The sequence below is a fragment of the Manduca sexta genome, chromosome 19 (genome assembly GCF_014839805.1).
Source record: "Manduca sexta isolate Smith_Timp_Sample1 chromosome 19, JHU_Msex_v1.0, whole genome shotgun sequence".
In the NCBI taxonomy this organism is placed as follows: domain Eukaryota; kingdom Metazoa; phylum Arthropoda; class Insecta; order Lepidoptera; family Sphingidae; genus Manduca; species Manduca sexta.
In genome coordinates, this window is record NC_051133.1 from 4,597,627 (window position 1) to 4,610,691 (window position 13,065).

The window sequence follows — 13,065 nt, forward strand, 5'->3', positions numbered from 1 at the left end:
CTGATTTTATTGCGGTTCTTTATATTATTTTCTTCCGACGTTTCGAAGACTTTGCAGCCTTCATGGTCGCGATACACTCACAGAGGGTCTACTTCGAAAAACGAACGTCGAAATGTCAGTCCGAAACGAAGAAACAACGAACTTCGGATTTAACTTTACTACCAAATTACTTCGGATCCGTCACCGTTCTGTAGTTTACCTTAGTGGTAAGATCAATTCCCCGTAATTTTTGTTTCTGGAGAAAGCAATGAGCCTTTATCCTCACAGATGGTTTTAAAAGGGGATAGCGAAACCCTTTAAATTCTTACAAATACCATGTCTGAAATATTGCGATGAACGGATCGGATCCGTAACACTTCGTAATAACAAAACGTCTGATCCGTAATCCGAAACTACGGTTTTCGTTTTCCGAAGTAGACCCTCAAGTGTTGGTCATCCAAAAAATTTTACAGTCTACCTTCATTTTACAATTATACTAAATTTTAAAACTTGATTATTTCTATGATAAACTATTGTCTTGTTGCCAATAAGCTGTACCGAATTCAAACCGTTGGCCCCTAATATAACAACAGCGATGAATACAAACTTGTTTCGACATAAAATTTATTCAAACAAGTATTAAAGAATCAAAATGTTATTTAAGTGGGACTCGTATATTATATCAAAGAGATATATGACGAGCGGTGTGTAGTCAGGTTGTGTCAGAGAAAAGTAATTTTAAAAATGTTTAGAATAATACTGGCCATTTCTCTTGCGTGTGTTTGCACCACAAACGCCGCTGTGGGTATGTGCTTTTTTTAATTTTATGCGCAAATATATCTTAAACATTTTAATACTTATTATTAACGACTGTTTCGGTCGTGTAGTTGTATTGCATGCGTAGTACGATACTCTGAGGTTTTGGGTTTTAATTTCGGGTCGGGCAAATGATATTAGGATTTTCTGCTCAGTATCAGCCCGGAGTCTAGATTTTATGTCCGATAGATTCGCCCTACCGTATCATGAGATGGAACCTACCCCTTTGGGGATAATGCATAATTTGTGTGGGTGTGTGTGCGTATTGAAGGATATCTATTTTTTATTTAAGAAAGTATTAACAAGGAAAGCCTACAGTTTATATATTTTAAAGTATATTTTCACTTGTCGCACTATTGTCTTTTTATTATGGGTTGTAGTCCTTGACGATCAATAAATTTATGCCAGCCTACCTAATATTCCTCACATTATAGTTGAATATATTCCAGCTCCATTCATCAACAAATGTGCTGGCGAAGATTCAAAATGCCTAAAGGAGTCAACGCAAGCCGCTATCAAGATATTCGCAGCGGGCATCCCAAGTCTTGGAGTTGAGACTTTGGATCCTTTAAAAATAAAGTCAGTGGATGCCAGTTCACCAAACCTGAAGTTACTGATAAAGGACATTACTGGAACCGGATTAAAGGATTGCATTGCTAAGAAAGTACAGTAAGTGAAACTATATTTGTATGGACGATTTCTATAATGGTATTTTAAAAAAATAATAATATTAGCCCTGTATTATTAGGCGATAGCCTAGTTGGTGGTGGAACGGACTGCCGAGACGAATGTCCGCAGGTTCAAAACCCAAGGGCACACACCTCTGACTTTTCTAAAATCATGTGTGTATTCTTTGTGAATTTATCGTTCGCTTTAACGGTGAAGGAAAACATCGTGAGGAAACCTGCACATCTGAGAAGTTCTCTATAGGAATTTCGAAGGTGTGTGAAGTCTACCAATCCGCACTAGGCCAGCGTGGTGGACTAAGGCCTAATCCCTCTCAGTAGTAAAGGAGGCCCGTGCTCAGCAGTGGGCAAGTATATAATACAGGGCTGATATTATTATTATATTTTTACTTGCTTCTATTCATACAATACGAAGTGATAAGAATTTCTTTGTAATACAAACCTACCTTCACTTTGTTAATGTGTCCAGTTTGACGCCAATAATGCAGTTTAGATAAGTATAAACACGTTAAACTGTTGGTCTTGTGCCTGATCTCACTCCGGTCATGTCGGATTGCTGTCTCACCGAACTATGAGAGTGAAAGAACAGAGAGTGCACCTGTGTATTGCGCACACACTAGGCACTTTAATATTTCCAGCGTACCTGGCTGATCTCCGTTGAAATTGGCGGCTGTGGTCGAAATGCAGCTAGGAGGGATTCATTATTTTAGTTGTATTAGTTAAACATCATTTTTCAAGTACGTGAAAGTTATACTTTTGGAGAAATGCATATCTTCAACAATACCGCTCTGTTTAATTAAATCGTGTTTGGCTAAAAGGAGTCACCATAGGACAGGTTAGTACACCACTACTTATCTACATAACTAGGTATTACACGAACCTTCTCTCGCATGAAACCCCTTTTCGGCTACAAAACTCCCTTCAACACTAGCGATTCACACAGCCATCTGTACAACGTCCTATATTTAAAAACCAGATTATAATTTCATTATTTATTATGGAAACAGACAAAAAAGTTGTCTGTGTGTTAACCTACGATATGGTCTATCCATGTGCCAAATTATATCCAAATACCTTCAGCTAATCCGTTTACTTCTAACAAACATCTAAACGTTTTTATACCTTTAAAATTTATAATATTAGAAAGAAGTAAGATTTATATAATCATCCAAAATAACATACAAAACATGCCGTTGTCCCGGGGGTAAGCAAGACTACTAATTACCAATACCCGTTTTTGACACACGTATTGTGCTTCTTCTACTGTCATCAATTTCCTTACACATTCCCGCCCATTCAGGATACTTTTAACCTGTCCTTTACTAAGAATGCCAAATAATTGAAAGTAAAAATTACGTTCAAGATGATCTTAGCCTGTTATTTTTGTATTTTTGCTCGTGCCCATTCCCCAAAATGTTTATCGATTTGATTGTTTGATTTAAATCCGTCTGATTATATTTATGTTACTTTGAGGAAGTATTGTTTCGAAACTTATAATTAATGGCATTGGTGATCTTTCGAATCACAATTAGAATATAATTTTATATATTTAGCCTTTTAAAAGCACTAAAAAATTACAAATAGATGCAAATTAATTACAAACGAATATAAAATTATGTATCCCATTCGATATTAATTCCAAAAAACTTGAAAATATTAATAAAATCAAATTTTAAACATCCAGTTTTGCCTGCATTACTTATAAATATCTTCTGACAAAAATACTGCCCAAAAAACAACGAGCAAAAAGTTTCAAGCTGTTTTTGTAACAACTACGATAGTTGAAAAACATTTCCATAAATAAATGAACAAGTAATTTTTTATATAATGGGTTAACAATTTAACGTAAACTAAAAAATATTATAACCGTTAAGTTACTCGCTAAGAATATTATAACGCATAAATTCCAGTTAGTGGTACAAATAAATGGAGTGGTGTTACATACGGTATTGACTGCCGCATGATAATTATATTATATTGTGACTCAAAATTATACTGGCGTGTTCGAAACCGACAAAGCACAGACTGATTCAGGAACTAGACACACTTACGAAGGCCAGTGATAGGTTTGAGACCTTGTAGGTAATCAGGTAAACACCATACTATGATACTAATTGATTGATTCTTTCCTAACCGAATTTCGGCTACGATGGCCAATCTCAACGTCGTTCAGCCAAGTACGCAGATGATATTATAGTGCACAAGTGTGTGCGCGATACACAGGTGTACTCTCTGTTCCTTCACTCATTAGTCCGGTGGGACGGCAATCCGACATGACTAGAAAGAGATAAGACGCAAGACCAACATATTTACGTGCTTTCCGAGGCACGGTAGTATCACACCGCCAACTTCCTGAGTCCGATCCGTAACTGAGTATTTTTTTAAGATGAAAAAACCCAGTCACATTTATTTTAGCTCAACTCGGGATTCGACCCCAGGACTTCAAATTGGTAGCTGTATTCATACCGTGTACAATTACAATTACGCCAACAAGGCAGTCAAACTGCAGTTAACGACACAAACCATTATATAAAAAAAAATACTTAACCCCATTTTTCTTTCCAGACGAAACAAAGCTCAGTCAAAGTTGTTCGTAAGACTGTTGTGTACGGTGGATTTCGAAGGCCAATACGATATGAAGGGCAAACTCCTCGTGGTACCAATCGAGGGCATGGGCAAAGCGCACGTCGTTCTAAGTAAGGCTTTTCTTTCAAGTGGTATTATTTCCATTTTAATATAACAAAGCTGGTAGTATCGCTGTCAGATATTTCCACCCTTTTAAACAAGTTTATGCGTTGGTGATACTGATATAGAGACTGAAATAGAATTAATGAGGAAATTTGTACTGATGTGGCACATTTTATGTAATTCAAAGAATGACATTGAGAAAATATATACAAAAAAAATACTTATTGCAAAAGAAAAGAACATCAACATTAAATATAGTTTTAACGGCTCTAGGAGCGAAAAGAATATTCAAAAAGGTTATAACCTACAAAGATTAAAATTTTAAATATTTTGCAGGGAAAATAGAAATAACCGTTGAAGCTGATCTTGGTGAAGAAGTTGGAGCCGATGGAGTGAAACACTGGACTATTAAAGGGTGGAAACACGAATACGCACTCAAAGACAAAACTACAATTGAACTTGAAAATCTATTCGGCGGAAACGAAGAGCTAGGTACGTTCATACATTTTGTTTTGGGTCAGGTGCGGCTCGTCATAAAAGATAACCTAAATCTGAAACGTGCGTAAAAAATACAAATAGACACCGGTCATCAAAATTTGGTCTCTCGTATGCCCTCATACAGACCCTCGTCCATCCGTGTAGATACGACTGCAATGTTTTTTTTATACATGCACTTGGGACCCAACTGCACCCGATGGTAAGTGGAGTGGAGTCCAATAGAATGTCGATTCACGAGAGATGGTGATCCCTCGGCACTCGACACAATTATGCCAGCCTGTCGGAACCGTATGTACACAGGCTGGTTCCGGAAAGCGACAGATTTACGCGGGCCACTAAGGCAGGTTTTAACACCTTGTGTACGGTAGTCGCTACCCTGGCGAATATATAATATATCCTACCACCAGCAAAATTTATTTCTACCGGCAAATAACAGTTTTAATTTTTTTGTGCTAGTGTAATTACTGGATACCATGAGAGCTAATATCTTATATCTCAGGGTGACGAGCGCAGTGGAGCGCCACGCAGTACTTTTGTTATTCAAAAATTTTGGTATGGGTCGTAACTGATTATGGGCGGTCATATCGCTTATAGTCGAGCGCCGTGCTGACACTGGCACGGGATTTAATTCATTGCAATAAAATATACCTCTCTCAAATCGTTCCCTCAATGCCGAGGATCGTGACTCCTGTCACTTGGTCGAGTCTTGAACAGCTCGCCAGGCATTACGGTCCTTCGTCAAATGCAGTGCCTCCGGGATATACATTGTATCAAAATGTGTGTGCTGCACCAACTCCACTTTAGAATTGGACAAGGATTATTAATTTCAACTCAATTATAATTCCAGGTCGCGTTGCCAGAGAGTTACTGCAATCCAGCAGTAATGAGATTGTCGTTGAAATTGGCCCACCGATAGTCAAACATGTTGCATCGAAAATCATAGACAATGTGAACAAATTTTTCAGTTTCGTACCACAATCTGAACTTGAGTTGTAATATGTTCCTGTTATACAATATTATCAATATACGCAATAATTATATTTAGAGCTAGCACGCCATAGTCAAGGTAGTCTTTGAGCATAATAATTATAGGTACATTCTAGAAATCTGTTTCATTTCGCTTTTACATTAATGTCTACCAAGTTACCTATAATATATATCCTTATTGAAATGGAATAAATAATTATTATTTTTAATGTAAATTATTCATCATTCTTCATTAATATTTATCGTCTTCTACATATCATTATATTGGGTACCTATAGTTTCTAAATACTTAAAAATAGTATACAGTTGTTCCTTCATAGCATCTGCATTTTGTTTATAATAGATTAGAATATTACCGTAAATAAAAATACGTACAAAGGTATGTCATAAGTAGTGATGCTAAGTTATTAATACTGTGGTATTTATAATAATGATGTCTATATTAAAACAAAGGAGACAGAAAAATTAATTGTTTGCTTATTACTGGTGGATCTCCGTATAAATTTTATTTATTGTTTCCACCTACAATTATTTTAATACAAGTGTGTATGTGAATAAATCTACAACATTGTCTCCTGTCTAATATCAATAATATTGCGGCTTCGCCTACTTGTAATTTCGGGATAAAAGTCCTGCTATATAACTTCCTGGGATAAAAAGTAGCCTATATGTGTCTATGTGTGTTCCAAATTTCATCCAAATTCATTTAAAGCTATTGTCTAACATTTAAATATCGAATACATTTTCATACACTTTCGCATTTATAATTAGTTAGATAAGATGTTAGATGGTCAGAAATAAGATAACGTAATATAAGAGTAAGAAGTATGGATTATATAGTGACTTACCCATAATTATAACTTTTCATGCAAGTTTAATAAATCATGCGAAAATTACCCCTAAAACTGTCATCAACGTAATTCCAAGGACACGCCATTCCAAACACCGAATTTAGATAAAACATTTTGTGATATTAATGCATATTTAGTTCCTTCTTTTTTTTTCCGAAAAGCAATCGTTCCATTCGTAACACTTGAGGTTAAAATAAATTTTAAAATATCTGTATTTAAAAAAATACCATCACCTTATGACAACAAAGACTAATAACACTTAAATTTCGAATAGGAAGCTTAAAAAACGAATTCAAAACATAAAGATAATCGACACGGTCCCCGAATACCATAAATCCTATTATCTCGTCATCGGGCTGTCAACGCTGCTGAGCAATGCGTTGGTAACATAATAAACCATAAAAGAACAATTATTTTGGTTCTTCACACGCACAGCGGCATAAAAACGTCAACGGCATGATTCCAAACACATGGTAGCTGTTAATATCCCTCGTTTATTTTAAAGACGTAAGGGCCACTATAAAATCTGTTTCTTCCTATAAAGTGCTGCGCGAATTATTTGTTTTGATCTTTAAGATACGGAGGATTAGAACAAGAAATTAGATGTGATTTGCGATGTAAGGACTTTGAACTTGGATTCGTAATTCCAATGTGGTTGTATTGGAGTTTATTGGACACATGTTTTAGTGAAATAATTTAGCTCTATGCACGCCAGCCATTCGCAGTAATTTTTAGTAGCAATAATGAATATTATCTATCGTAAATCTAGTGATTTAACTAAGATCATAATCAATTAGGCCGTCAGCAGATATGGACCTAGGTAGAATATAATAGGCAATGAAACTTCTCCATACTCTCAATTCAGTGAGATGAAGTTTGGAGGTAAGTTTTATTTGATATGTGACGTCTCCAAATCATAAGATAACTTTTTGTTAATTCGTTTTTACTGCACGGAATATCGTAACAAAAAGTTGTACCTTGTTCAAGCCCAAAATAACTCGTGATTCATCTTAGCAAGTTTTAATAACATCATAAAATTGTTTATCATTGTTTTTACCACGCAAGATTTTATTCTCGTAATACACCAAAACATAAGATACATAAAAAGCTCATCTTGAATTCAGCAAAAAACGGCGCGAAATAAAAAAGTGAAATAAATCACAGGACACAAAATGTTTATACCTCTTCCAAATTACTTACGAAAGAAAAGGTACTTCTCCTCGAAGTTTTCAAATAAAGTAAGAAATTTAAGACGCGCGTAAAATTTCCAACATCTTAAGAGACTTAACCCTGTTTTACTCGAGGTGTACTTACAAAAGTTTATTCCTTACTTTAAAGTCTAGACATTTAAACGACACAGCTATTTACGAGTTCGTCATTATTTGGCTGTTACAAAACAAAACAGACGAGATGCTACAGAGGTATTTGATCTCGAACGTTACAAGGATCAAGTTTGGAGTGAGCGACAGGTTCCTTTATCTGTAGTCACAGTAATAAGAAAACTTAAATACAAATACAAACACACATCACGCATTTATCACCGAAGGGGTATGCAGACACGCAACTAGGGCACTTACTTTTCGCCAAGTGTGTTCCGTCCCATGATGTGATACGGGGTGAGGCTATCGCCATATCGGACGCAAATTCCACACAAAACTCAAATATTACTTTCCCCGACCCGGGATTCGAACACAGGACCTAAGAGCGCTGCCGTACCACGCATGCAGCACAACTAGGCCACCGAGGCACATTTCTGATAATGTGATAGAAGTTAGATATTTAGCAAAGTTAAATTACAATGAGCTTGCTTTTCTCACTGCTTCGATAATAAACAAATACGATGCGATTACAGATAAAACCTGTCAATGGTATTTTGACAAATAGACTATTGGCTCCAGATTCACAATCTGCTATGCACCGGTAATGATAGTTGCTGACTCAGCGGAATTTGGGTTTGCTATCTGATCTGTCTACGTTTTTATATGATACTTTACAGATAATTTATAATCAATAGCAATCAGCAAATATAATGCGCTCAATCATCTGGAAGAAAACAAAACAATTTTTAATAACATTGTCGGCGGATGGTGAAAAAAATTTAAGAGTGAACATGCAAAAATTGAGCGTGCTTTTGTTCATGAAACTAAGCACTGTATTCTTCAAGAGGTAAAACAAAGGAACCTAGGAATTTTTGTTTTATAGCAAGCGATGCGACTTAAATTGTCGTTGTGAGTACAAATTCTGAATCATAGGCTACAATTTATAATAATTTTGTGGAATTTGGTCATAATATAACGATACGTATCATGTATACGCATACATACGCTGCCCAACCCGTTGGAGTTAGACAAAGATGATGTACCGTAGGATTTGTTTGTCTTATATAGTTCTAAAGAAAAGTCCGCGACAGCATATATACCCCTTTTATGTGGAAGCCACTATGACCAAAATAGTGAGTTATAAATATAATTAAATCGGATACTTTTTTAGCGGGACTTTTATACCGGAAAACTACTTCACGCGGGTGAAGCCGCGAGCAAAAGCTAGTATGTTATAATTGGTAAAGCTATGCTATATTTAGTTTTGATTGAAACTAGCTTTGGCGTTGGGCTAAATGATATCGAATTTTTTGCTCAATATCAACCCAGAGTCTGGAGTTTGTACCCGATGTGAAGATAGGTGCCCCTAATCGAAAAAAGGATGCACTATTTGCGCCTTCATCTTTACCTCCGGCGATAATGGCGTGGATGTATGTATGTGTTGTCTTATTAGATTAATTGGACACTACTATGGTAAATAAAAGGGACTTAAAGTCATATTTTGTCGATGCGTCCTAACAAATTTGGTTCGGTGTGATCTTATAGCATATGCCTTCATTTTTTATTTAACCTCAAACACCAGCAACCCGCTCATGAGTTTTTTTATACGCCAGTAAAGGCAACTATAAGGATCCGTATCTTAAAAATACTAAGGCTTTATTAAAACATAGATAATTACAGAAAAATATAGATGTTAAATTATCTTCATCTGACACCTAATATAATGTAATGAATCGCCTCGTTATCTCTTAATTAATCATCGATTGAACTGAAACTTCAAATAGATACACATAATATCAGTACTGTATTATATACTGTCCTAAAGCTAGGCACGCACCTCCCCCACTACTGAGAGGGATTAGCCCTTAGTCCACCACGCTGGCCTAATACGGATTGGTAGACTTCACACACCCTCAGAATTCGTATACAGAATTTCTCAGGAATGCAGGTTTCCTCACGATGTTTTTGTAAATGCATTTCGGTGAGAGTTGCATTTCATTTTTTGAGGATGTGTAAAGTCTGCCAATCCGCACTAAACTCGCTTGGTCCACCAAGTGCACCTTGTGCCAACAAGGCCTAATCTAAGGAGCAGGCCCGCGCCTCCAGTGGAATAGTGTTATAATACAGGGCTGATATTATTTACCAAAAATATTTTGTGCATAAATTTCTTATACCGATTTGTTTCGTGATAGACATTATGAAATAGACGGATTGCCATACCAAATAGGTTTAAAAATTGCATATTGCATCTACCATTCAAAAATAACAAACGATGCAATCACAAACCAACACGGACATTGCCATGTAACACTTCCATAAAAATAACATAAAATAGGGAAAATGACAATAAAACTTGTGTCTCACATACATTATCATAAACGTGGGCCCCGATATAACGAAATGAGGAAGAAAACCGAATTAACCGGGGCGTAACTAACTACCAATCAATAACAAACTGATTTATTCCCTAGGGGCGATTGTATCAATGAAAACTCTCAAAGAATAGAGATGCGGTCTAACTGTAAGCGCCTAGCGGGTTTAATTGAGAAAGGCATAGGGATTAATATTTATATTATTTATATTCAAGGTAATACAGCAGAGCGGTGATGTTCTTAATTTGATTGTCAGGCTAGGCAACAAAAATCCGTGTGTGTTTGTTTCGAAATACGAACCAAGTGTTGACAATTGAAATTTGTGCCCGGAATGGTAAAAAGTTCGCTTCTAATTTTACATCATAGAATGGAAAATAAGTAGCCCAAAATTGGGTATGACGGAAATGAAAAAATACTAACCGGATATAAAATCCGGTGGTATAAAGCGTTAGTATTTTGTTATGAGTAATTAAGAGTTAATAGAGACTAGATACCAAAAATCTTAAGATGTTTCCTTTCAATAAACATTTCAGTTCCTTATTTTTTCATTCTTTACTTACACACTATGTACATGTTTAAAACAAAATATTTGCTTTGAGTTATCATTCTCTATATATTTTCATTTTACCAGTTTCATACTTGCAAAAATAATGCAAAGCTTAAAAGGTATGGCTAGCCCGCTAATCGCTGCAACGGAGACCGCGCCAAACATCTTAAATTCAGTAAACAGCAAACATTTAGCGGCCATCCGGGAGGGTGGGTAGGCACGCGCCAAAACCATTTGCGTGACGTTACCAACCATGTTCTACTTGTAAAATGTATTTGAGGTTTGTTACCGAAGGGGATGCTTTACGGTTCTCAAGATAGCATCAATGTAAAAATTGACTCGCTTTTTTGAAATTCATTATCGTAAAATAAGGGTGAATTTAGGGGTTTATATCGAGGAAATCAAGGGAGCGAGATCAGAACGAGACGTGGGGTAAATGAGTTAGGGGTAACGGCGAAAATGTATTAACAATGATGGCAAATATATTACTAATAGCAATGATACTGGGAGGCATGATATAAAATAATAACTTATCGTAATGTAAATATGGTCATAAAAGAATTCCTTAATTCTACGAAAAATTCACGGAAATAAAATACAAGAGGATTTTAATTATAAAGTATAATAACAATGATCAGTTACAGTTAATTACGGAAACAAATTAATACAAAATTTGCGTTCAAAATTCACTTTATACTAAAGTTCTACCAATTTTATAGCTATTAAGCTTCCTATATATTTTTTTTATCTCTACTCCAGTAGGTAATGATTCAGCAATTTTTTCATCTTTTAATATGATTTTAAAAGTCCTGGTAGACTTACTAAATATCATAGATAATGCTAATTGACTCGAGTGATGGACGAAAATATGGCTGTGTTTTTGCAAACTGTATTACAACGACATCTAGCGGTGTAGGGGAGAAACTAAAACAAAGATGTTAGCTGAATTAGTGAAACATGAACTCTACATTATTAAACGAACAATTTTTATTTATTAGATTCTTAGTATAATTAATTGAAGGTACGACTTCGAATTTCAAAAATGCCATTCAAGTTGTATCTTAATTAATATCTATTTAACTTTGAGAATTAACACACTCTTTAATAAACGCTATTGGTATTATAGAGTGGTATAGCGGTTTAAAGTAGGTACATAATAGTGCCTCAATGAAACCTTTATTATTATCCATTATTGCAGCTACCAAAGAGAGAAGATTTTTCTTTGTTCAGCAAATTTATCATATTTCGAAGTCATGTTAATTTTATTTACGAACACAAACAAACCATGCAAACAGAAGAAAGCTCGGTTCCTAACAAGGTAAAAACATGTGGAAATGTGGGATGTCATAAAAACATGAGGGATATTTTGGGTAAGGGTACTATTTCCTGGTCATTTTTTGGGTTATAAACATACCACGATTTTTTTTAGTTCTCTTATTTTATTATTAATCAAAGGTTTTTTTTCTATATTTTTTTATTTTTTTTATAAAAGTATTCTATGAATATTTCGAAATATGATGGGCTTTCAAGGGTTTCGTCACCTAAGTACTTTACATGTTTAGACTAACAGTTTAAAAAATGCGAAGAATGTTGAACTGACATAGAGATGCAAAAAAGCCTGTCAGCCCACGTGTTCCTAAAGCTGACAACTGCCATTTATTTTAATATACGTTATGTTTTAAAATATTTTAAAAATGTGTTTACCAATTTAGCTAACAAATTATCTACGTCACGAAACTGTTGCTCATTCACTTCAAATCAAACTCTATTCCTGGTTATTAAGGTTGGAATTAAGTTTCTCGTGTGTCATAACGATTAGCTTCTGTAATGGCGACTTACATGCACCAGCAAATGAACTAACTAGATTTAAATATTAAACTATAAAGAGAAATTTTGCACGATTTTGTTGGGACTGAAATTGGGGCAAAATGGTAATTTGTCACAATTCATGGCATGTTATAACAGGTTGTATCCTTAATATTTTCAAAAACATAACTCAATAAAATATAATGAAATAATGTTGCATATTAATATTAAATAACTTATTTTAACTGACTTCAAAAAGGGAAGAGGTTATCAATTTGACATGTATTTTTATTACTTCAACCCAGAACTGCTGACAAGATAAACCTTTTTTAAGATCTACACATCGTAACATATATTGTAATATATCATATAAAGACTGAGACCGATATCAAATCATTATTCAACGTGTATTTTTTTTTACATCAACCCAGGACGGCTGACAAGGTACACCTTATTATAAAATCTACAAATCATAACATATTGTGTTCTATAAACTAAAGACTTACCGAAATATCA

General features: G+C 35.1%; 1 protein-coding gene across 1 annotated transcript; it reads left to right on the forward strand.

Moving 5' to 3' along the window:
- The first annotated feature begins 644 nt into the window (after positions 1–644).
- LOC115446139 (circadian clock-controlled protein daywake) lies at positions 645–6,123 on the forward strand. Its single transcript, XM_030172695.2, has 5 exons — positions 645–784; positions 1,245–1,464; positions 4,047–4,177; positions 4,506–4,661; positions 5,515–6,123. The coding sequence occupies exons 1-5, from the start codon at positions 724–726 to the stop codon at positions 5,661–5,663; spliced, it is 717 nt and encodes a 238-aa protein (XP_030028555.1). The 5' UTR covers positions 645–723; the 3' UTR covers positions 5,664–6,123.
- The last annotated feature ends 6,942 nt before the right edge of the window (positions 6,124–13,065 follow it).